At 38.9% G+C, this 25,752-nt stretch overlaps 1 protein-coding gene across 5 annotated transcripts in view; it reads left to right on the forward strand.

Moving 5' to 3' along the window:
* MAP2K5 (mitogen-activated protein kinase kinase 5) overlaps positions 1-25,752 on the forward strand; it is a 252,618-nt gene that overhangs the window by 129,467 nt on the left and 97,399 nt on the right. For all 5 annotated transcript variants that reach the window (XM_028100051.2, XM_028100050.2, XM_028100053.2 and 2 more), the window contains 3 exons: positions 9,285-9,358; positions 10,340-10,390; positions 19,594-19,665. In XM_028100051.2, coding sequence (XP_027955852.1) covers positions 9,285-9,358; positions 10,340-10,390; positions 19,594-19,665 — 197 coding nt within the window. The remainder of the gene's footprint in view (positions 1-9,284; positions 9,359-10,339; positions 10,391-19,593; positions 19,666-25,752) is intronic.

Genomic DNA, 25,752 nt, shown 5'->3' on the forward strand with positions numbered 1-25,752 from the left:
CTCAGGGTCTGGGATTGAGCCCTGCATCAGGCTCCTGGCTCAGCAGGGAGTCTGCTTCTCCCTCTCCTGCCCCTCCCTCCCCGCTTGTGTTCTCTCTATCTCTCTCTCCCTCCCTCTCTCAAATAAATAAATCAAAATGATAATAAATTAAATTAAAATTAAAATCTCTTAAAAAAAGAGTAGGGAAGTGACCACAAAGATTATGTGGTAAGTTTATGCTTCATTTTTTTTTTTAAGATTTTATTTATTTATTTGACAGAGACACAGCGAGAGAGGGACCACAAGCAGAGGGAGTGGGAGAGGGAGAAGCAGGCTCCCCATGGAGCAGGGAGCCTGATGCGAGCTTGATCCCAGGACACTGGGATCATGACCTGAGCCAAAGGCAGACGCTCAACGACTGAGCCACCCAGGCGCCCCTCCTTAATTTTTAAAGACACTTTCAGGCTGACTTTTATTCAGTTAGAGCCTCCTGTAGAAAACTCTCTACTATTATCTTATATGTTGAGGTCCAGCTCTGTTACAGGCACTGCTAAGCACACAGTCCCACTCAGTTTTCCTAACAACCTGTCAGTGTAGGAAGATCAGATATCACCCATAATCTTATATATCATATGCACCTGAGCACATGCACACATGTACAGTTGCACACTTTCTGTGTCATCTCTGTTTCCTCTGACATGATCTGACCAACAGAAATCCATTCCGATTTTCATAAAAATCTATCTGCATAAAATGACTAAATTTTTTTCTAAAATGAAAAAAGATAAGAAATACCTGATTTAAAAATGGGTCACTTTGCATTGTACCTTTATCTTAGTTTCTCCAACATGATATTGACCTCTTGGCCGAGATAGATTAAAATCGGACTGCTGCGAGTTAGGGAACTCCAAAACATATTTTATATGTAATGCGAACAACGTTAGAGTTAATTTGGTTTTTCATGAAAGCCTTATGTTTTACATTAGATGAAGCTTATTTCTTTTTAGTGGTATGAAGAGGACTTATAATTTTGCACACTTCATTTGTATTTTCTTTGAGAAAGTGTCTCGGTTAAAATCAATGCCCTACTATTCATTTAAGCTCCCTTGCCTTCAATAAAACTAATTGATAAACGCTAATAATTAATGGCCTGATTAAACTAAAATGACTTACATCTGTCCTGATGATTGCCATTTATAATCAGTCACTTTAATGACTCATCTTTTTTACGCTTTGCTTATAGAAGAAGGGCTATGGTGTTTTTAAGTAAGCTGAATAAAAAACTATATGCTTTCAATTGCTGTTTGTTTTCCATAACTTGAGACTGCATTAAAATAAGCATAAATACTCCTTAAAAGAAACTTTGTGCCTAATCTGTCATGTTTATGGCTTGGAGTGAAGTTGAAAACAAACCAGAAAAAAACACTTCAGTATTCCTGGAGTGGGTCTCAAGAGTTGTGGAATTTGCATGTTTTAAATGAAAACTTGGAAGTAATAAGTTCGGTGGCTATATACTAGGAATATATATATTGGAATATTTTATTTAGATGAAGTAAAACTTAAATTGGAGGAGCCATACTCATTCCAACATTTAAAAGAGATCCCATTTGTGTATGTGTTGTGGTGAGTGCTGTGTATTGTGTAAGACTGATGAATCACAGACCTATACCCCTGAAACAAATAATACATTATATGTTAGTAAAAAAATTTATATCAGTAACAAAAAAAAGTAAATAAATCCTAAAATCACAAAATAAAGTTTTATGATTAAAAAAATAAAAGAAATCCCATTTGCTTCAAATTCTGCCAAATGAATTAAGATTTAGCTTAACTAAATAGAGCCTTAATATTATACCCTATCTATTTCAAAAAAGGATTTGAGGGGCACTTGCCTGGCTCAGTCAGAAGAGCATGTGATTCTTGATCTTGGGGTTGTGAGTTGGAGCCCCACATTGGGTGTAGAGATTACTAAAAAAATAAATAAATAAATAGTAAACTTAAAAGATTTTAGGCAGCTTATGGTATCAGGTCAAAACAATGAACAAAAGATAAATGACAAGAATTTTTAAATAAAGAGATATTCCCACCTTTGCCCAGGAAGCAATCACTGGCATGGGATTTGTCCTCCACCAAAAGCAACTAAGAAACTGGACAAAATTTATGAAACATCTGTTCATAACAAACATTTCAGGACTATGATCCCTGAGAAAAGGTAACAGATGAAGTGAACTCTATAATCACCCAAGCCTTCTGCCTTGACACAGTTTTTGGACTGCAGCATAGGGAGAGGGGACCAAGAGAGAGCCCAGAGGCCTTACTGAGCTGAAGAGACAGAGTTTGGAGATCAAGAAAGCCAAAATGGCTAGAATTTACAGGGCAGAGCCCTAAAGAGGCAGGAATTATGCAGAAAAAGAACTTGAGAAACTGTATTAGAGTCTCCTTAAGTCTTTAGCCAAATATCAACCTCTGCATTCGCAGGTGAAGTCTTATAAAGCTAGACAAAGAACTACTGTCTGGGAAAGAATATTTCTGGGGAACTATAAGCTTAACAATTCCCAAAGCTTGTATGGGGTTGGGAATTTTTTAAATTCCAGTCAGCCAGAGTGGAGAGACCTTGTTGAATACATTGGAGCATTCAAAAGAGACTTTTTAGAAGGGTCATGCTTTAATAGTGGGACTAAACTAGCCCTACAGTAGGGGTTACTCTAGGCTCTCCATGAATAAAGACTCAAAAATAAGCTTCAAAATGATCTGGCTATCTGCATATAAGTTAACTACCTGCCAGTATCAAGTTTTGACACTCTTTTAAAGGATTACAATAAATTCAAAATTTAACAACATAAGATTCACAATATCTGGCATCCAAATAAGAATTAGTAGGTGAACAAAGAATTTTTCTGATAATGGATGAAAGATCATAACCAAGAGAGGAAAAATCAATATGAACAGGACCCCTCACCCCCCCACACCATGAGATAATGGACTTAGCAGATAAGGACTTTAGAACAGTTGTTATAAACATTACAAGTATATTCAAGGATCTCAAGGGAAACATGAGCACTATAAGGAGAGAAATGGAAGTTCATAAAGAATCATGTGGAACATCTAGAGATAAAAAATAAAATATCTGAAATAAAAATTTCACATGGTGTAATAACAGTGGAGTAGACACTACAGAAAAAAACAATCAGTGATATTGATGTTAGAAATACAGACAATATCCAAAAATACTAGAAAGAAAAAAGAGACAAAAAAAAAAATTCGCACAGGCTCAGTGACCTTTGAGACAGTATCAGGAAGCCTAGGATGTATGTGTAACTGGAGTCTCAGAAGGAAAAGAGAGAGAAAAAGGAACAACAAATAATTTGAAGAAATAAAGACTCCAGACTTTCCTAATTTGATGAAACCCATAAGCCTGTGGATCCAAGAAGTTCAACAAACCCTAACCAGGATAAACACAAAACCATACCAAAGTGCAACAGAATAAAAAATTTAAAAACCAGTGATTTAAAAAATCTTTAAAATATTCAGAAAAAACAAAATAAGTAGAACAAAGAAGAGGCAGAAGAAGAATGACGGCAGACTTGTTGTCTGAAGCTATGCAAACTACAAGATAATGGAAAGACATCCTTAAAATGTTGTGTGTGGGGGGGGACCCTATCAATCCAAAATTCTATGTTTAGTAAATATACTTTTCAAAAATAACAGCAAAATAAGACTTCCTCAGGCAAACAAAGCAGAGAAGAAAATTTTACTTATTGCCAATAGACCAACATTATGAAAAAAATGTTGAAGTTATTGAGGCAGAAGGAAAATGATACCAAATGGATGATTAGGCCTACACAAAGGGATAAATAGCGCTAGAAATGGTAAACATGTAGACATATATAAATTTTTCTCACTTTTAAATTTAAAAGATTAAAGCAAAAATAAAGACAGTGTAGTGTGGAGCTTATAACATATATAGAGAAAAGATATGTAATAGTAACACAAAGGATGGGAGGAAGAAAATGGAAGTGTATTGTTGTAAGTTCTTACATTATAAATGAAATACTAAATATTACTTGAAAGTAAACTGAGAAGTTAAACATACTGTAAATCCTAAAACAACCATTTAAAAAAAAAAAAAGCTTCAAACAGGGGCTGGCAAACCTTAGTCCACAGGCCATTTGGCTCACTGCCTATTTTTATAAACAAAATTTTATTGGAACACAGCCATACCCATTAATTTATATATAGCCTATGATTGCTTTTGCACTACAGCAGTAAAATTGAGTAGTTATAACAAAAACCATATGGCCCTCAAAGCCTGAAATATGTTTTTTTACAGAAAAGGTTTGTCAACCTCTGGCTTAGAAGTCCATAGTAGAGATCAGTGGAATGATAAAAAGAGCCCAACTAATCCAAAAGAAAGCAAGGAGAGAAGAAAAAGAAACAAAGAACAGATGGGACAAATAATGAGATGGTAAGGTTGAACTCAGCCATATCAATAATTACGTTAAATGTAAATGGCCTAAATACTCCAATTAAAAGCACAAATTGTCAGACTAGTTAAAAAAAAACAAGACCCAACTGCATACTGTCTTCAGCATATCAACTTTGAATATTAATGGTAGATATACCATCTAAACACTAACCAATTATTAGAGGATTCATAATGTATGTAGAAAAGGCAAAAACAGAAACTTGTCAGTGGTTGCCAGAGGTCAGGGAGGAGTTGACTATAAAAGGGCACAGAGAACTTTCTGGGGTCCCACACATGTTTCATATCTTGATTGTGGTGTGGATACATGGATGTATACATTTGTCAGACTCATCAAACTGTACATTCAAAATGATTGCAATAAAATTGGTGTTTTAAATGAATAAAATTGATTTTAAAAAGTAAAATAAGAGAAGAAATTTCTCTTCAGATACCTTTAACTGGACAGTAGTTAAATCAGAAGCAATACAGGAGGTTGTGTTAGTCTTTTCTAAATGCTGGTCTGAAGACCAGCCTTTGTTAGTTAGGCTTCTAATTCAGTAGATCTGAGGTGGAACTCGAAAGTTGGCTTTTGGTTTTTGTTTTGGTTTGGTTTTTGTTGTTTTTAAATGCACAGCCAAGTTTGGGAAGCTCTTTAGTTGTGTAATTCTCATTGTTTTTATTATAGGAAGCATGCCATTTGTTCAGGAAGAGAATTCCATTTCAATTATACATAACCAGGGTTGTTATCCTGAAATCTCATGTACTATATTTTGTTTAAAAAATATATATATGCCAGCAGGTCCCTGGCCTGCATTAGCCTGAAGGGCACTGACAGGGTCTTACTCATGTTTCTCTCCACATCACCCACCATTATATCTGGCACATGCTAAGGTGTCAGTAAATACTTGTTGAATACATGTTTTTGAATGACTGTGGATTCTTTCCAGAATGAAAAATGTCATTTAAAAGTGTGTTCATTAATAGTGAACTGTATTCATTCTGAAGTATATGCCATTAAGTGGGGAAAGATTCAGCTCCTTCTCAGGTCAAATTCTCTGGATGAGCACATTTCCCCATCTGTTTAGAAGAGATATCATTCATTAACCATTTGTTCAACAAATAGGGTTTCTTGTCACTACCACACACCATTCTAGATATAGTAGTGAACAAAACAGATAAGTCCCTGCATTTGTGGAGGTTCCCTTCAAGAGTGGACAACTGAGACAACAGATTTATATAGACATCTGTGGTGGGAAGGTATTGCTGTTCCTACTGGGTGACTGGGGAAGGCTTCTCTTATCAAGATTACATTTCAGTAGAAACCTAAAAGAAATGAAGGAGCAAGCTCTACATATATATGGGAGCAGAGTATTCCAGGGATATGGAACCCCAAAGCAGGAGCATGTCTAGCAAGGAGGCCAGTGAATTGAAGCTGACTGGGCAGAGAAAGGAATAGGAAGGGTGTGAGCACAGGGCTAGTGGGGACCAGCTCAGAGATGGCCTCACAGACTATTGTGAGGTCTGCGTTTTGTGTTGAGCTGGGAAGCCCTTGGAGGTTTTAGGCAGAAAAATGACATGGTCTGATTTAGCTTTACAAGGATCACTTAAAATTTTTTTTAAAAAATAAATAAATGATCACTTCAGCTGCTGTGTTCAACACAGACTGTGGTAGAGGAAGCATAAATACAGGGAGACCAGTAGCCTTTTTGAGGAATATGTGCACATGGTCTGACAAAAATGCCTCCTCAGGAACATTAAATTGTTTTCATAGTTCTACTTACTGCACTTTGGGAATTACCTTATTTTAGCTAGTATTTTACTGAACTACAGCTGAAGTTTGCCGCAACAACTAATTACTTCCTAAATATCCCAAAATATACCACTTTTTGTTGTATAACAGTTTCACTGATTACCAGTAGATAATAATACCTTATAGTTATGGAGTGTTTGGCAGTTTAAAAGCAGTTTTACATTCATTATCTCATCTAATCCTCACAGTTCTTGAAAATTGACACAGTGGCCATTACTGTCTCCCTGCAGTGGTAGAAACTGAAACGTCACCCGCCTTGTGAAATTCACATGCCAAGTTTGTGGCTGGGCCAAAAAGACCAAAATGCAGGTCCTCTGTCTCCTAGCCTGAATCCATTGTTTTTGTTTAAAGGGGTCTCTTATATTCAAATGCTGTCCTAAGATACTACTGGGAAGGGGCAGGAGGTACTTCTATTAGCAAATTTAGCATATTGTTTAAAAAAAGCCATTAACCAGTGAACAAGGTACAGTTGTCAGAATACACACAACGATGTGTGAAGCATATTCCTACCCTGTGACCTTACTACTTGGGGTGGTAATACCTACACCAGTAAATATGGTAAATAACTGCTCGTCAAACCGTGCGCCATATTTAGTTCCAAACAAATGGCACAGACAGTGAAGGTCAAAGGAAGCCGAGACCTTGTTGGCCTGAGTAGTTAAGGCAACAGGGAGGCGGGGTATTTGAGTTGAGGTATAGGCAGGATTCATTCAGGAAATGTTGAGGAAGGGTTTCTCAACGTAGGGACGGGCAGGAGGGAGAGAGGAACACGCAGCATGAGCAAAGGCTTGGTGATGGGGTGTTGTCTTTCTTCTGAGACAATGATGAGAACAGCCCAGGAATACAAAGGATGTGAGGATGAGTGGATGTTTACTACTTTCAGAGATGAAGCTTTCCCTGAGAAGAACTGGGCTGGGAGGTGAAGGTGCAAAAGTCCCGGAGTAGGCTTGCGTGTAAATTAAAAAAGATGTTGGAGAGCTGAAAAATGCAGTGAAGTTCTTATTTACACCTTGCCTTTTAGAGTATAATCTAGCAGTTCTGTTGTTTTATTGCTCCTCTCTCTATTGATCTACCTATGTCAAAAGTGTATCTGATTAAAGATAAAGATTTGTTAATTTTGGTATACCTTGTGATTTCCAGGCAGCTCCTTCTTCCGGGAGCTCAAAATGTTTGCTTATGAACTGTCTCCACCTGATGTGGTAGCCTAAGAGTGGTTTAAAGCTGTCAATATATAAAAGAGCAGGTTGTCCGAAAGAAAAATAGTCAAAGTTGAGGGCCTGTAATGAGAATTGGGTTTGGAAAATAAGACCAGCCTGTGTGGAGTCTAACATTTCTTTCAGTTCACCAAACATTTATTGAGTATCTACTGTGGCTATCTACGATACATATGTATTGAGCTAACTCAGAGTTCACGTTTAGGTTAGCAGAGGTCAGGGACTATTTTTACTTCCTCATCCAGAAGAGAAATGACATAGTAAACATGGTAATTTTAATATGATGGTGGTATAAGATTTATAATTCAAACTGAGGAAAGTTGGAGACAGAGAGACTAGCTGTCTATAAAAGAACGTATAGCAGCCTAGGCATCCTAACCTGTATTCAGAGAGTGCCCCTAAAGGAAGTATATAGTATAGTATGTCTTGTGTGAAGGGCATGCTGCTGCTGAGACCTGTTCTATAGCCTACCCCTGATCACTGAAACAATGATCAACATCAAATCATACTTTGTGTGTATGGTTTCCATTCATTTATTCTCTCATCTGTTCAACAAATATTTATTAAGCACTTACTATAGCCCTGAAACTCTTCTAGGGGCTGGGAATATAGTAGTCAATAAAAGAAACAAAGTCCCTGCCTTCTTGGCATTTACATTCTCGTGTCACTCAGGCAACGTGAAATGAGCACATGTATGAGAAAGTGCCTGGCATGTCGCCTATCACCCAGAAGTAGGCTTCAATAGTTGTTGGTTACTGAGTTTGAACTTGAAGTTTAAATTAAGTACCTGCTATTGGCAAGATACTTTGTTGGCATACCCTTTTGCAAAATGGAAGGTCAGGGTGGATTGACTCACATATTTTTTAATGTCACATAAAAAATTGAGTCTCTTGTTCAGTTTGGGGTTAATTCAGGTTATGTGCTGTATTAAATATAACAAGTTGTTCCAGACCACTTTTGCCATTGAAGATGAGACATTGAAGCAGGTGCTATTCTGTACCATCAACAGTGGTGTGCTCTTGTCCTGCTCTGATGGTTTTTGTGGGCTCCCTGAATTCCTGAAAGGGCTCATTGTTGTCACTGACAATGCTTCACAGAAACCCTTTGTGTCATTATTTAGCAACCGACTGCCTTGGCAAAAGCTCTGTCACTTCTTTTGTTAACTATAACAGCAGTCAAAGTAATGTAAGAGAAGAGAAGGAGAAATGAAACAAAGATCGATATGTGCATATATGCACACGCATCCACATGCCTTTTAGACCAGTTTCTGAGGATTATCTGAAATAGGGTTTGTCACGTAAAACCAGAAGACAACAAGACTGCATTCTTTTTGTCCTTTTTCATTCAGATATGACCTGTTAACAGCAGCGTAGGAATGATTTTTTTTCTTGTTGGCTTCCTTTTGGCCTTACTGCTTCTTAAATGGGAGGAATAGTTTCACATCGACAGCAAAGTTAAACCTTTTTGTGCAAATTCTTTGCAAGAAGATTACATTTTTTTATCCACCTCTTTTCCTGAAAGCCTGGGGATAGGATGATGGATGTATTTACTGTTGTGGGAAGCCAAGATTTTATTTGACTTTCACTTGAAATAAACCCTTGCTTCCATAGAAACCAGAAATGGTTGGAAGTGAAGGAGTTAGGACCTTGCATTTTGCCTCCAGATAAAATGCTTTGCATTAAATTTGTGATTAGAATTCCGGGTTGAACAGATGATGTCATTTCTGCAATATGGTATGGTGTGCATGTGTGCTTTTTTAAAACATGGCGCTATAGATCCGGAATTAGTTACGTGGACTTTTCTGGTCCCTTTTTAGATGTGAAGCCCTCCAATATGCTAGTAAACACAAGAGGACAGGTCAAGCTGTGCGATTTTGGAGTTAGCACTCAGGTAGGTCTCTTTCCGCCTCCGCCCCCCCCCCCCCCCCAGTTTGCTCTCGTTTCTGCAACATCCACTTTTTATTTTCAGTCTACTTTTTGGATTGAAAAATCACCTAGCTGCCAGACAGACAGACCTCTGCATCTTCTCCTCGGCTGGGAGTCTGTTATTCATTTTTAATCTCCGAGCGAGTTTCCTTCATCAGAATATGATTGTTCATTGTTTAATGACAGTAAAAACTGCTGATATTGTAATTACTACTTACGAATAGCAAACTTCATTGATATGCAGCTTTGATATGAAAGCGTTTTGACCAGACAAAAGGGAGGGCAGAGTGGGAGCTGTGCCTGGGGAGCCCAACTGGCCCACAATAAAAATTAATATTGGGAACAACAATGGTGGAGGGCCATTACAATGTGCAGCACAAATTTTAATTAATTTCCATTTTGGGCCTCCCCTGAGAACCCTGGTGATAGTGACCCATGAGCGTGCTGTGATGTTGATTTGAATTGCAGCCACCTTTACTCCCAGCCAAACACGAAGACCAAAGCGAAGGTCATCGTTGTATTATGGGCTGTCAAAGTCTGTTATCCCTCCAGCGTATTTAGTGTTCATTCCATTCTAGTAATGCATGGGTTTCATTCACATCCTGAGCCATCTGACTAAAAAATGAGTGTGTTCAAATTCTACTTCAAATTGACTTTTTATATCAGGCGGGTTTGGGGTACTAAAGCGATAAGCATCCTGTTTAAGTGAATTGTTTAAGGTTATCTGCCATAAACTGTAATGCTGTGCTTGTTTAAATTGGAAATCACATTCAAAAGAAAAGAGAGATTTAATCATTTTTAATGCCTTTGTAGATAAATTTGTTCCCTTTTACATAATTTTTAGTTGATTTATAGAAATGATGATTGTAGGTTAAATGAGGAATAATTGCCCATTTTATTTCCACATTATCTTTATATTGTTCTAACAGACTGTTTTGTCTCATAGCTGGTGAATTCTATAGCCAAGACGTATGTTGGAACAAATGCTTATATGGCGGTAAGTAAACTTATGCAAAAATAACATTTAAAACCAACGTCTTTATCTTTATGTACTTGGTAATGTAGAATTCTTGAATTAATTCAACAGCTTTATCCTAACAGATCATAAATTACAAAGTCAATCCAGTCATGATCCGATTTTTAAATCCTTCTAAAAGGCGTTGGGGTTTTTACAGGAGCTGCCAACTTATCTGCTTAGTTAACTTAACTAGTTGGTTCGAGTGTGAAATTGCTGAGTTTTGAAGTTTAATCCTACAGAAAAATTGTACCTGATAGCACATTGACCAGTTTGCCACATTGCTTATTTAATTAACCCTCAAGTATCCCAAACTATCAGTCAATAAGATTGGTTGTTTTTCCTAGGAATACAAACACGCTTTGTCACCTGATCAAAATTAAATTTTTGACACGACCAACTCTTACTTACGGATCTCTGAACGTAAAGGTTAGGCAGGAAATTTTCTTTCGAACTTGTACATCTATATTTTGTGTACTTGTTGGGTTCATGCCTGTCGTAAGATAACTTACTAATTCCTCTGAAATAAATTTACCACATATAAAAATTAGAAACATAGAACTGTTTCAAAGACCCAGTGTCGACTTGGCTTCGACCTTTTCCTTTTTCCTACCTTTTAAGTAAGGGAAGTTATTTGGGGCACAAATCTTTTGTTTATTAGTTTCCACAGTCAGTCACTTCAGTAGTGGGTGGTCAGGAGAGACAAGTAGGAAGGTTATTGAGTGTCATTTTTGGAACCAAGTTTTGTTTTAACATCTGAAGGCCTTTTTTTTTTTTTTTTTTTTAATGAGGATTCTGGATTTATTCAGTTAGTCTGTTTTACTTCCAATAGTCTTTATAGGAAGTTAAACAATATTAGTATGGATGGAACCCTGGCTCTTAATCTCACTTCATATATTATCTTGATAAAAAGATGTTAATATGGATGGAACTCTGGATCTTATTCTCAGAACAGTACAAGCCCTTTTTTTTTTCTTATTGAGATACCAGAATAGTTAATTTTTGTCTTGCCTGATTTTTAAAGAAAATCCATTCTTTCTCATTTTTCTAGGTAATGTGAAAAAAAATTAACCTCTAAAGCCATCATATCTGTTTATATAAAACATAATCACCCTCTTGGCTCTACCAGGTTAGCTGAGATTGGTGAGCCACTTTTATAATTAATAAATCCCTACCAAATGCCATATTTTCAGTCTTTGAAAGAATTACGGAACACTGTGATTTAAAAATAAATAAATAAAACTACTATAAATGAAACAACTTTTCATCTACCCATGTTTTTAGTAGCTTTAAATTGCTCTAATAATTAAATTGCATCATGTCTGAATGTACAAATCTAGATTACGGTTGTCTTTCCCAGGTGTACACGAAAGAAATTACCTTTTTTCCTTTTGGTTTATGGATGAATGTGATGCGTCCATCTGTTAATTGACTATGTGAGGATTAAAATTATGAAATGTGAGCTCAGACTGGCACAGCTAAAATTGCTTTGCCTCTTGGGTGAGTGAATTCTAGTCATCAGCTTTATAGTTCAAGCTGTAAAAAGCATAAGAGACCTAGAAAGCCGAGTGACAGCCCAATAGTGAGCTTCGCTCAATTCAGCCAACTCTCGTTGGCCACATACTTACCTAATTGGTGTGAGATCAGAGGTTGGGAGTAGGAGAAGATAGAAATAACATTATTCTGTTACGGGTCTTAATCTCTGCCTGAGATACCACGGTATTGTATTATAGAACTACCATTGAGGGGTGAAGGGTACACAGAACTTCCCTGTATATATTTTTTTCAACTTGTGAATCAATAAGTATTTCAAAATTAAAAAATTAGTTAAGAAACGGAAGTTTTATTGGAACGTGGCCACGCCCTTTTGTTTGCGTATTGTCTCTGGCTGCTTTGGCGCTACATGGCTGGAGTAGAGTCGCTGTGACAGTTGCAGCAGAGACCATATGGCCCACAGAGGGAGAAATATTTATGCTCTGGCCGTGTACAGAGAAAGTTTGCCAGCCTCTGGTCTGTGCCAGTGAAAGCTGTATCTGACACTGTGTACCTTCAGTTAATCAACCAGTATTTACTGGGCACCTTCCATGCTATTAGCCAGGTTACGGCGGAACCACTCAAATCCGCATAAGATGTGGGCAAAATGAGAAGCTTGGCATTATATGTGGTTACATTATGTGTGACATAATAAAGACTTAAGTTGTATCAAACATACATTTAGAGAGTAAGAAGGGATACAGTGTACGAATTTGATGATTTAACAGTATGTGAAAAGGATACTTCCTAAAAGAGATCACTATGGAGGGATGAGCAAAGACTTAGAAATACAAGATAATGTGACATTGTTGGGGTCGGGATGTGGGGTAGAGGACAAATAATAAGTTGTGGGAATATACAGTTAGAGGTCAACTGGTATGATACCCTCATAATAGCTAATATTTAACCCCATGCACCAGTCACCCTTTTAAACTTTTACATATATAAATGCTTTAAATCCTTACAACAACCCTATCAGGTAAGTAATATCATTCTCATCTTACAGCTGAAAAAACAGGGATAGAGAAGTTAAGTAACTTACTCAAGTTCATACATCTAATAAGTGGCGGAGTCAGGATTCAGACCGAAGTCATCAGTCTGCAGAGACTAAAGTTCTAACTGCTCTGCCTCTCACTATGTCCAAATTATGTCTGTGTCTCTCCCAATCTGGATTGTGATCTTCGGGGGGGGGGGGGGGGAGCAGGGTTTATTCTCTCAGTCTCTATATCTGGTCCTTCACACAGGGCTAAATGAATGATTTAGTTCGTGAAAGCTGCCTTCCCAGAATGACTTATTCACTAATTATAAGCAGAGCATTTAACTTTTCATATTAAGTATCTCAGTTGCATTATAAGGTATAGAAGACCCCCAAATTACTCAAACACAGTCAACTAGGCTGCCAAATATTGAAAAGAAAGTAAATCAAAGAAATAGCCCTGCATGTGCAATCTCACTTCATTCTTCTATAATCTAAAATGTAAGGTATAAGAAAGTGATAATTAGGAAAAAGGGCAGCTTTCTTAAGATCCTAAGTCATGAAAAAATAATACTAATTAACAATTTTGGGGCATGTTAAGGGGTGGAACTTGTAGGAGACTTGGAAAGTCATCTGGTCCAACCTCCTCATTGACCAACGAAATCGGAAAGTGGAGTGGCAAGTCCAAGAACATACTACATTTTAGGGGCAGATATTTAGTTTTGGTAGACACTGTAAGCCAAAGCAAGAAAGATTTTCAGCTACATTTTAAAAAGACCTCATCCCACAGGATTACAAGAGAAGTTGAGAAGGCTTTGGGGGCTCCCATTAAACCATTTCTCAGATATCTTAATTACTAAAAATTTTACTCTGTTTTAAACATAGAAGGCCCTAAAACTTCAACCCATTGTTCCCCAGTCATTGTGGTTTGTTTATTATTATAAAATTTGATCAAATATAAAAGTTTGACATTATTATGAATAGTTTTAGAAATTAAAATCTTACCCAAATATTTGTGCTTTGTGATCAGAAAGTCCATCAAGAGGCACCTGGGTAGCCCAGTCAGTGAAGTGTCTGACCCTTGATTTCAGCTCAGGTCATGATCTCAGGGTCGTGGGATCGAGCCCTGCATTGGGCTCCATGCTCAGCATGGAGTCTGCTTGAGATTCTCTGCCTCTGCCCCTCCCCTGCTCATGCACACATGTGCTCTCTCTCTCTCTCTCTCTCAAATAAATAAATAAAATCTTTTAAAAAGAAAGTGTATCAAAATGACTGTTCTTATCTCCTGAACATTTTTCCCACCTGGGCTGTTCTTGTCCTGGGAAATTACCTTTACCCAGAATGAAACCTATACAGATGACATAATACAGTGACATTAGCCATGTTCATGCAGTGGTGGCCGTAGCAGTGTTGGTGGTCAGAAGGAAGCTGGCACTTACTGAGCATTCCCATGTGACAGGTACTGAATCAAGCACATCGAATGGATTCATTTAATCTTCACACAGCCCCATGAAGTATACATATTATTATTGTCTTCATTTTATACATAATGAAACCGAAGGTGAAGTAAATTCATCCCAGGGTCTCAGAGTGGACCAAGTAGTGAGAGTCAAGATTTAATTAGGACACCACCTTCTAGTTTCTGATAACAGCAGGTTGGGCTATTTGGACCAGCTCTTCCATTGAAAAATGCTGGGTAAAATACTTTAAACATCATCTCAAATTCACTGAAGAGCTAAAAAGACAAAGGGGATCCCCCAGGACAATTTTCAGATGGAATCCTGCCAACAGAGGGGAAAGCAGAATGTTGGAGCACCATGTGCCTGTACCACAGCTGTGAATGCTCTGGGGGTCCTCCTAAGGCAGAGGGTCTCAGAGGAGGAGGAGATCTTCTCTATAGGTCTCAGAGGAGATTTTCTCCATATCATGTTGGAAATCTGAAGGGCTTGCCCCCAGTGTGAAGAGTGAACCAGAGCCAAAGATGCTGCTCCTTCTCCTCCCCCAGTCCCAAGGAACAAAAAAGAAGGCCTCTCAGAGCCAAGCAGAGAAGCAAGGGAAAAGGAAAAGGGGAAAAGTTGTGGCTATAGACTAACTCTGACACAGATTTGCACCAAGTATTTATATTCATGGCCTGAGTTGGAAATGGAGCTTCATGCTAAGAACCTGGTTTGAGGTAGGCATATCTACCTGAAGCCCCAGAGAATCTCTCCAAAATGCTTTCAAGAGCAAAACCTGGCAAGTAGTCAACAGAAACCAGGCACACAAGGAAACAAGACAACATGAAGAAGAACCAGAAGGAACAACAGATACACACAGACTTCAAATCACAGATTTTAAAAGTGACATAGTAGATGGAGAAAATCTGAAGCAAAACTACTAGATTAAAATGTAAAAACTCACTACTTGGTAGCATATTGGATATAGCAGAAGAGAGAATTCATGACGTAGAAGATAGATTAAGCTAGAGCAGTCTGACTCCAGAACCCTGGTCTGACCAGTATGCTAGACTACCCACAGGGATGTTGCCAACTTAAAAAAAAAAAAAAAGAATTCCCCATTGTTTGTAATACATATTTTGATTACTTACTAACCTAAAGTGTTTGTACATACTTTGTTAATTTTCTGATTGGTGTAACCCTGAGCAGAAATTCTTTATCAGAAGAGATAAGGGATGTCCCTTGGTATCTTCCTGCTTTTGACAAGTGAATCCTGTTGTACCTAGAGACAGTTCTGGAGTGAGTCAGCTAAATAAGGGGTCCTGGATAAATAACAAGTCACAGAGGGTAGCTGGAAGGAGTACAGTGTGCGGCTTGGAGCTACTGTCCTTTCAGATCCTTTATAAACTCTGCTTTTTATACCATCACCACTCCCTACTGTTCTCATTGAGAACAGACCAGAATCTTCCCTCCCTACACTTAAACCTCAGTACAGAGGTGCTTGAGACGGGAGTCATGTTTTTCCTGTTATTTAGCTTTCCACACTGGTGACCGCTGCCATGTCAGAAAGTAACCCAGCTTTTGATTTTTAACTGCAAAATGTCCGTCACAGATCTTCTCTCATTAACGTGGTACCTGGTGGTTGGTGTTTTGTTTTTTGTTTTGTTTTGTTTTGTTTTGTTTTGTTTTGTTTTAGACGGGAGAGGACAGGGCAGGCCACCTTGGCTTCAAGTGTGAGAACAGATTTGAATTGTGCAGCCTCGGGCCATCAAGTCCTGGCTCCCTAAATTCAGAGTGGATTGGGGCTCATCTTGTGCCTGTGTCTGTTTCAGGGGCCTGGGCGCATTTCCCAGCCTTTATCTACTGTACCAGTTCTTCAGGTAGACCCGTAGAGCTGGCTACCTACTTTCACTGAGCATTCAGGCTTGAGAACAGCATCACAACAATGATCTCATTTTGTTAGCTTATTGCAAGAATTATTTCTCCAATGAGAGGTTGTCAGAATCTCGTCCTTAAGGAGCCCTCTTATTTGCCACCTGTGACCATTATCACTTTATTTTTTTCTTTTTTAATTTAATTTTTTCATGCCTTATTTTTTAAAAGATTGATTTATTTGAGAGAGAGAGAGAAAGCATGCGTGAGCTGGCAGGGGGAGGGCGGGCAGAGGGAGAGAGGAAGAGAGAGGATCTTAAGCAGGCTCAACACCCAGCATGGAGCCCGACGTGGGGCCCAGTCTCACGACCCTGAGATCATGACCTGAGCCGAAACCCCCAAGAGTCGGATGCTCAACCAACTGAGCCACCCAGGTACCCTGATTTTTTCATGCTTTATTTTCAGCTTCCAGTTTACATTTGTTTTGATAGTTCAGTGGGCAAATATTATGAATGTATTTAATCTTATTGTTGGTCCTGCCAAAATATTTTGTATCTGGGCTCCACTTGCATTTGTTTGCTTGTTGTGTACTCCTGTACTCTGCATGAGTGCTAGATAGTGATAACTGTCAGCTAGGGGAATGAAGAAAAGGAGAGAGTAAGGAGAGAAGAAACAGGGAAGAAGGCAACATTTGGTTATTTCTTTAAGAATTCTGGCAGATTTTAGGATTTTCATGTTTGCTGGATATTCTTGATGGGCATGGATAGCAATATTACTGGGGAAGTTATATTAGTAGAACACTCCAGGGGACTTAATAATTGGCACATGCTTTAAACCAAATGTGCAGTAAACTTGTATTGCATCCCTTCAAGGCAACATGCCTTGACTGCTCACCGGCTGTGTGTCAGCCATGGTACTAGGTATGAGATGAATAAGGCACTCTCTTGGCCTCTTAGGAGAAACAGGCTAGTAATCGGTTGGTTACAACACAGTGTAATGAATTAATATTAAAGATACAACCAACATTTTCATGAAGGACAGAGGCAAGAATTTGTAATTCTTCCTGAGAAGTAGAGGTACGTTTCACCAAACAGGTGGTCCATGAGCAGGGCCTTTATAAAAGAAACATTCACTAAGCAAAGAGGAATAAGACAGGTCATTGCCTCTGCAGTGAACGTGGAAATGTTTAGTGACTGAGGCTGAGTATACCAAAGAGTCACCCAGAGAAATTATTTTTTTCAATGAATACTGAAGACAGTATTTTGAGAAATACTGACCAGATCAAGATTAGGTGTGTGGCTCTTCTGACTTCTAGTTCTGGGGACAGTGTGACACATTAGAAGAACCCTGATTTTGCATTTAGACATACCTGGGTTTGAATCCTGGCTATGTTCCTAAACAAATACACCTAATGCTGACCCACAGCTCTAGACTTCAGCAAGTCACTTAATCTTATGAAGCCTTAGTTTTTACATCTGTAAAATAAGGGCAATAATATCTAACTTTGCAAGATTGTCCCAAGGCACAGAGGATGCAAAGTATCTAGTCCAGTGTCTGGCATATACTCGTTGGTCATTACATGATAGCTATTACTGTCCTTATATAGTGGGTGCAAACTAAACCTCTGTATGCCTCTTTTTCCTCATCTGTTAAAAGGGGATGGTAATAGTACCAGTCTAATATGGGTGTTTATGAATCTGAAATGAGACAGGCATGAACAGCACTTAATGTCAAGCATATGGAAATTCTTCAGTAAATGCACACAGTAGTCTTGTTGATGATGATGATGGTGTTGATGATGATGATACTCCTGTAACTAATTGGCTGCTTTCATCCTAGTACCTATTGAACTAAGTGGAATTGGATAATGGGTTCATTCATGCATGAACAAGAACTTCAAAATGATGGTGTAGGGGATTTGAACGTAAAAGTACTAGGGAATTGGAATGACCGTGTCTGTAGCAACTGGGAGAGATGGTCACATGACATTTGGCCCTTGGGAAGAATTGTTCTTGGTGGGAAAGTGGTTTTATAAATTAAAGAAATAAATAAAGGAAGGGAAATAAGACAATCCATCCTGCTACCTCAGGACAGGGCTTTATGTAATTTTAGGGCAAGTGGTCCCAGGAGAAGGCAATAAGTATATTGAGGTAGCCTGGTAGGTGTGGGCAGAAAGTAGATCACAAAGTTCTGGGTCCCAGCTAAGCCAACTCCCCGGGATGTAGAACTGTGCCAATCACCTGAGAGCACCGGGCTTACATCTTCCACTCCCCTGGCATATCCCCTGCTGGTGAGTGGTGGATGCCTACTTCCCCCATGTGCAGTGGACCAGGCTGATCCTGGCCCCAGGTACTCTTCAGGGCTCCCATGAAAGCTCCCGAAGGCTGATGCCAGTGGTGGCCACCAGGAACTCCAGGGGTGGACCCAGGAACAGAATGGTGCCCTGAGGGCCAGGAGGCATGGGTTATGATCCCAGCCCTGCCATGTCCAGCTCTGTAGCCTTGAGCGACCATTCCACCTCCATGAGACTTCGGTTTCTCTTATTCATGTGCTCCTGTGTTCATTCAAAAGATTCTGTGAAATACAATACTGAATGCTAGATCCTGGTGGGATAGAGACACTAGACAGCACCCACTTCACTATGAAACTATTCATGTTGAAGTAGAGAGTGTGCATGTTGTGGCTTTCTAGACCAGGTATTTGCCACATGTCTTGAATGGAGAACAAGTTGTCCCAAATGGACCTTTCAGACTGTTCCATGGTTCATATCAAAAGAAACCCTGATAAATAGAATAAAATGTTGAACTGTAGGTGAATCTGGACAAAGGAAATATGAATGTTTTTTGTATTAATCTTAGCTTTTCAACTTTCCTGTAAGTTTGAAACTATTGCCAAATGAAAAGTTAAAAAAATAAAAATAGAATCCCTAGTGATCCAGACCCATGTCTCAAAAGTGCAAATAAGTGATAACATATAATGTTGTATAGTTTGTCACTTCACAGCTGAGACCACTGAATTTGGAGGGAGAGGACCCGGGTCCAAGTCTCAGCTCATTTCCTAGCTGAGGATTTTGCCTAAATGATTTCACCAATCTGAGCCTCCATATTCTTTATCTGTAAAACAGAGGTAATAAAGTTTTCCTCACAGGGACTTTGTGAGGATTCAGTGAGGTGGTATCTATCCATATTACCCATATCATTTCTGTATGTTACCTGTGTAATACACCTGTGTGTACACACACACACACACAATTGTTTTGTGCTTCATAAAGTGCCACAAAATGTTGGTGGCTCCCTGCCTTAGCTGAGCTCGTGTTAGTGTTTCCCAGAGTAGCTCACATCAACTCACCAGCTTCTGTTTTCTTACAGCCTGAAAGAATCTCAGGAGAGCAGTATGGAATCCATTCTGATGTCTGGAGTTTAGGAATCTCTTTCATGGAGGTATGTTGTTTGCAAATAGATGCTTCTGTGTATATCTGCCGTAATATCAGGAAAAATGAATATTTTGAAAAAAATAATAATAAACCTCCAATGTGTTATGTGTATGTGTACACCAAGTTTAACTCCAAAATCCTTTTGATATCCTTGAATGGCTTGTGCAGACTATTCTGAGGTGCTGTTTCTCACACATCACCTGTATAAAACTTTCCTGGAGAGCTTCTTAAAAATATAGGTTCCCAGACTCCTTCTAAGACTAATTAAATCGAGATCTCTAAGAATCTGCATTATTAACATGTTCCCTGGTGATCCTTATGCACACTAAATCTGGAGAGCATGCATTATGATAAAAGAAGGATTCCAGAGAAGTTCTGTGTAAGGGTGGCCTTGTTGGAATGCATATATGACTTCCAAAGGTGATTACTTTAAAGAATATAGCCCTCCTCATTTGGATGTATAAGTACTGTATGTTTAGAAAGAAAAAACCACCTTGCTCCAATATAGTCATTTCATGTGTTGGGGGATGGGGCATGATACAATCGGGGGGAGGATGAAGTGTGTGTATTTAGCACAGTTTTAATGTCTTTACTCTTTATAGCTGTATTTAGAATGGACTTCATCTTAGTGTGCTACACATAACCCCACTAGAACTCCATGCTAAGGTTTCTGTACAATGACTATTGATCTGTAAGGAAATGTATACAATTTCCATTAGAAGGTGATTAACATAACATAATAAAATAACATTTAAAAAAAAAAAAAGGACATCTGGCTGAATTACACTAGTATAGAATCTGGATACTCACCAGTACTTCAAGATTTGTTTCTCACATACGTTGATTCAGAGAAAGGAGGGCTTTTTAAAAACTAGAAAAGATTCCTTAAATAAGATCACGGACAGAGTTGCAATCATGATTTTATCCCCTTTTTGGGGGTCAAATACTTTCTCTGTGATTTTTGTAATGCATGAATGCAGTTGAATTTGTAAGGAAATATCTTTAGACTCAATTCACCTGCACTATAGAAAGCAAAAATAAAGTAGTCAATGTTTGTTAAACCATATTCTGCTTCTTCACAAAAGAGAATCTAAGAGGAAATATAATATGTATGCATCAGCTGAGGGTTAGCAATAATGGCAGACAGAAGCCATAACAGAATTTCCCAACAGAATCATGAAGGGCTTGTTCAGGTAACTTGTTTCGGAGGAAACTAGTACTTTTGATTTGTGGAGCTCAGGCCTTGCCGTTACATAAATTCCCTTTGCATGTTTAAATCATTGTCATTGAATGCATTTAATAAACGACCAGATGGAATGTAGAACATTTGAGAAGTACGTGGTGTAGAGATAAGAATCCCAGATTGGGAATGAAAGAGGAGAGCAGTTTCACCCTTGCTGCTGGTTTTCTAGGTGTCCTGTGCGAGCCAGTGTCCCTCACTGGGCCTCATTTCTTCCTCTGTAAGATAATGATCTCTAAGCCCCTTTCCAGACTAATGTTCTGTGACTCTAAGCAGTCTTATCTTTCTTTAGCTTTCTGCATCAACTCTAGAGCTGAGTGACTTGGATGATGCTATACCTTAGCGTGACATAACATGAGGTGAAGAGCGGCATCTTCAGTAGAGCTGTTTCCAGAGGACCCTGAGCCCCAGGGCTAGGGGAGAGGCAGGGTTTCTCAAAGGGATTGATAGTTGAGCTGGGTTTGTCTTGAAGAGTTTGCCACTGGGAGAAAGAAGAAAAAGAGGGAAGGACTCCTCCTCGTCACCCAGCACATTCTAAGGTAGATCTCTGTGAACACTTCAGGCGAGATCTAGTGTCAGAGCCTGCAAGGTCTCCTCTAGGCCATTTCACTTACTATTTGTGTGGGTACCTTCCTCAAGGTGTTTTGAGTCATTTTATTCCCCTAGGGTAGTGGTGGTAAAGAAACAGGTGAGATAAAAATACAGGAAAATGAGCAAAGGACTTTTTCTGAAATTACACAAGAATCAACTAGAGACAAAACGGGAACTAGAGTTTTCTGTCCTTTCTACCTCTGCTCGCACCCCTGCTCCCCTGCAAATCCATAAACTCTCAGTCCTTCCCTGAGGTTTGGTGATGCAGGACTCAGAGGTTGCCTTCATTGTTTTAAACTCCTAAAATAGCGAGGTTCACCTTTGCTTGCCTTCTCCATACTGCTCTTCCCTCGTTAATGTGCTGTCACAGTCCCCATGGGGGTCGTAACAAGGCCTCTCACACACTCATTCATAAAAGATGATGCTACATGCCACTAAAATGTGCCATTAAAAATGTCACAGACAGGTACACTTGTGCCTTAAGCAAAGAATTTTTAATATCAGACTACTTTTATCCAGGGCCAGAACTGCCCCATCTCCTCTCCGTTCAGCGTCCCTATGGGATAAGATGGGTCTCTTCAAGGATTTTGTCAGCTGTATGTAGTATTTGGAGTTGGCAGAAATAACATAAACATGGAGATTACCCTTAAGAAGGGAAAAAATGAGATTATTTAGCTTCACTAGAGCATGGCAGTTTTACTAGATGAGAAGAATTTGGCCCCTTTCTATGTTTTTTGTTTATGGTTTTCACCTCAGATCTTTAAATGTGTTGTAGTTCTCCTCATGTGGATTAGTTATGAAGCCACATAAAGGCCCTCACCATATGCAGGGTTTGTATGGCCTCACTTTGTAATGGGAAAAAGAATCCATGTAGAATTGCCCTTCTTCCTTGAACTTTCATGACAGCAATCAGTGGAAATGAAAAAAAAAAAAAGAAGTAAGACACACTAACAAAGGTACAAAATTCCTGAACTAAATTAGGACAAACTAGGAGAACGAATCCTGCTTCCCAGAATATTTGACTCTTCTAGAAAGCTCGTGATGATTCAGTCAACTCGATGATTTTTCGGACAATTCACCCTGGCAGTTGCCATTCAAGACTTCAGGGCTAGACTTTAAAATGAAAATTGGTCCATAATAAGAGATTTGTTTTACCAAGTTTGATGATGTTATTTAATCCTTAGGGGAGAGGAGTATACCTAAAACATTTTTGGGCACAATTTCTTAATTTCACAGGCAGCCCAGTGTGTATCTCTCTTCCCACAGAATGGCTTGAGGAGAGAAGCCCCACTGTTGTTTTCACTAATTGATTATTCCATTTATATTCTTGTGTCATTTAAGTCACAACATGTTTGCAAAAGCTGGTTTTTTCCATTGGCCCTCCTTGGGTCAAAAAAGAAGACAGCATACACCCTCTTCCAGCCTTGCATTTGTAGTACCCAGAGCAATGCATACACATTTAAAAAGGCACCAGGCCAGTCCTATAATGTTCTTATTCTCACTGAGTATATGCTCTACTAGTACATGTTCTGGTTTGTGATTCTATCTGGTGGGTTATTATAAACCGTATTAAGATTGGTGGTGTATAATCTTCTGACAGGTTTTTCTGCAGGAGTCAGACTGAAAGCCCATCTTTAACACATGCATTTTGCTCTTTTCACTTGGGTCCTCGCTCTTTCTGCCTTTGTTTGCCTCCTCTCTCTGCCAGTCTCTTGAGTCTGAGGCATAGAACAATCTGGCTCGATGTGCTTGGTTAATTGGAGTGTCATCTAGTCCTCTGAGATCCCTCTTCAGTATGATCCCTGTTTTATTGAAGTGGTTTGAATGATGTGTTAAATGATGAAAGCAAGGTCCATGGCTTAGAAAAACGTCTCTAGATAGGTGAAGAACATATTCAGAGAGCCACACAAGGTCATTGTCATCAAAGTAACACCATCTTCTGAAGATTTCTATGAGTTCTGTTGTTTTGACAAAGAGAGTTTTTCTTGTGAGTTTTAGAATCACCTTTACCAAGTTAAAAATAAATCCTTTATCAAGTTAAAAAATAAATAAGTAAAAAAATACATTCACTCTACGTGGACTATCATTTTTCTTCATCTCCCCAAGGTACAGTTAAAATACCCATCCTTCATGACACCTGCTCTGATCTCTCCAGCAAAAAATACCTTCTTCTTCTGACCTTCGTCTACATCTTCCTTTTGGCATCTGCCTTTTCCACCTTGTGCTATAATAATTTCTAGGCATGTCAGAGTTCCTTATGACAGCGTTCAAATCTGATACTGTCCAAACCCCCTACAATCTCTATCTAGTACAATTCCACTGTCCCTAAGTGGGCACTCAAGAAATCTTTTTGGCTCCGTTTTTTCATACTTTTCTAATAGTTTTAAAGCCATTTCTGAAAATAAAGATCAGAGTTTGAAGTTTGATGGAGTCTTTAACATAAGCACACATAAATGTTTGCTGAGTAGATCACAAATGTCTTGCATGTGGAGAAGGGTTTTCTTTTGCCAGAGTAGAGACCTAGATTCAAATTCCACCTCTATCAGTATAAACTGTAGATCCTTGGATAAGTCGTTGAATCTCTGGGCCTCAGGGTCCTCATCTTTAGATGGAAGCTTTACTTCAGAGCTTCCGGCTAAAGGTCACAATGAGAAAATTAAGCCATCATCCCCTCTCTTTAAAAGAAATTACCTTGGGGCGCCTGGGTGGCTCATTCGTTAAGTGTCTGCCTTCGGCTCAGGTCATGATCCCAGGGTCCTGGGATCGAGCCCTGCATCGGGCTTCCTGCTCCTCGGCAAACCTGCTTCTCCCTTTCCCACTCCCCCTGCTTGTGTTCCCTCTCTCACTGTGTCTCTCTCTGTCAAATAAATAAATAAAAATCTTTAATAAAATAAAATAAAAAATAAAAGGAATTACCTCTTGAAATATTTCTATTTGGTTCAAAAAGGCCACTAATTAGGTTAAAGCATGGAACACAGAACATGCCGTACCTTCCACTTTCACTTCAAACTCCACTAAAAATAACCATAAAGGGATTAAAAAAAAAAAAGGCATACTACCAAAGCAAAAGGGAAAGGAGACTACAGCAACCATATTTTGGGTGTGGGGAAACAGATGGACAGTGGCAAACAACCTAGCAGTGCTGAGAATGCTGAAATCCTAAGCTAGCTGTAAAGAAAGTGACAAGCACCCCACTTCCTGTAGAACATCAAAAAGACTCAGGAATTGGTGGTACCAGCTATCTGGAACTAGACGTGAAGGTGGGACCAAAGAGAAGAGAATTATTTTTAAGTCCGTCTGACCCACAGATTCTTTGGGTAACTCAGCATGTGCACACAGTTGCCACTCCTCAACCTCAACACAAGAAGGTAGAGGTCTTTTTTGGAAAGAGTAAAATAGTGTTAGCTGGCATTGTAGAAGACTGCGTCTCGTTCCTGAAGTACAGAGGCATTAAGTGAATGATAAATGTTGAGACCTCCCAGCCTTCCTATCACACCCTGTTCTTAGGACGCTGGCAGTCAAGATTACCTTTCAGGCAGAAGAGACTTTCGCTAAGGAAATCTGACCAAGAAGTCTTAGAGATCCAGACGTTGGGGGTTCATGTTACATCATATTATGTCAGTCATCAAGCTCCACCAATGAGCACAGTGTTTTCAGCCAGATTTTTAGTGCCATACCCTTGGCAAGACATGTGAGAAAGGCCTTTAGGACAGAGACCTAAAATAACTGGGAAAAAAAACAACTTGGAGGGCCTTGGAAACCAGGCAGTGAAGAAGAATTCAGATGAGCTCCTGTAGGATTCTCAGAGGGGTAAGAGAAAATGCTGCGTTCAGGAAACAAGAATAGGCTGCTGTAACAAAGGAACTTTCAGAGAACAACAACAACAAGCAGAGAAATGAAAATTCGAGAACCAGGTCAGGAAGTCTAATGTGAAAAACAGAAGTTTCAGGAAGAAAGAGTAGATGAAACGGGAAGAAATCACCAAAGAAAATGTTTTCATTTTAATTTTATAACGAGATAAATATTTATATGTTGTTTGAGATTGCCCTCCTCTTTAGTATTCCTATAGCAAAAAAAAAAAAAAACCCAAAAAACAAAACCTAACTTTTTTTTCTAAATGATATGCCAATGGTTTTGCCCAGAGAAATGGAGTTTTTACTGGGGAATGGTAAAATTTTTTAATTTTCTGTAGATATCTACAATAGAATTTTTCCCAAGGAAAATTTAGCGTAGAAAGTAAAAATAGTTGGGGTGCCTGGGTGG

Source organism: Eumetopias jubatus, unplaced genomic scaffold, assembly GCF_037043125.1.
Source record: "Eumetopias jubatus isolate StellerSeaLion01/CBP00866 unplaced genomic scaffold, mEumJub1_p1.0 scaffold_7, whole genome shotgun sequence".
Classification (NCBI taxonomy): Eukaryota; Metazoa; Chordata; class Mammalia; order Carnivora; family Otariidae; genus Eumetopias; species Eumetopias jubatus.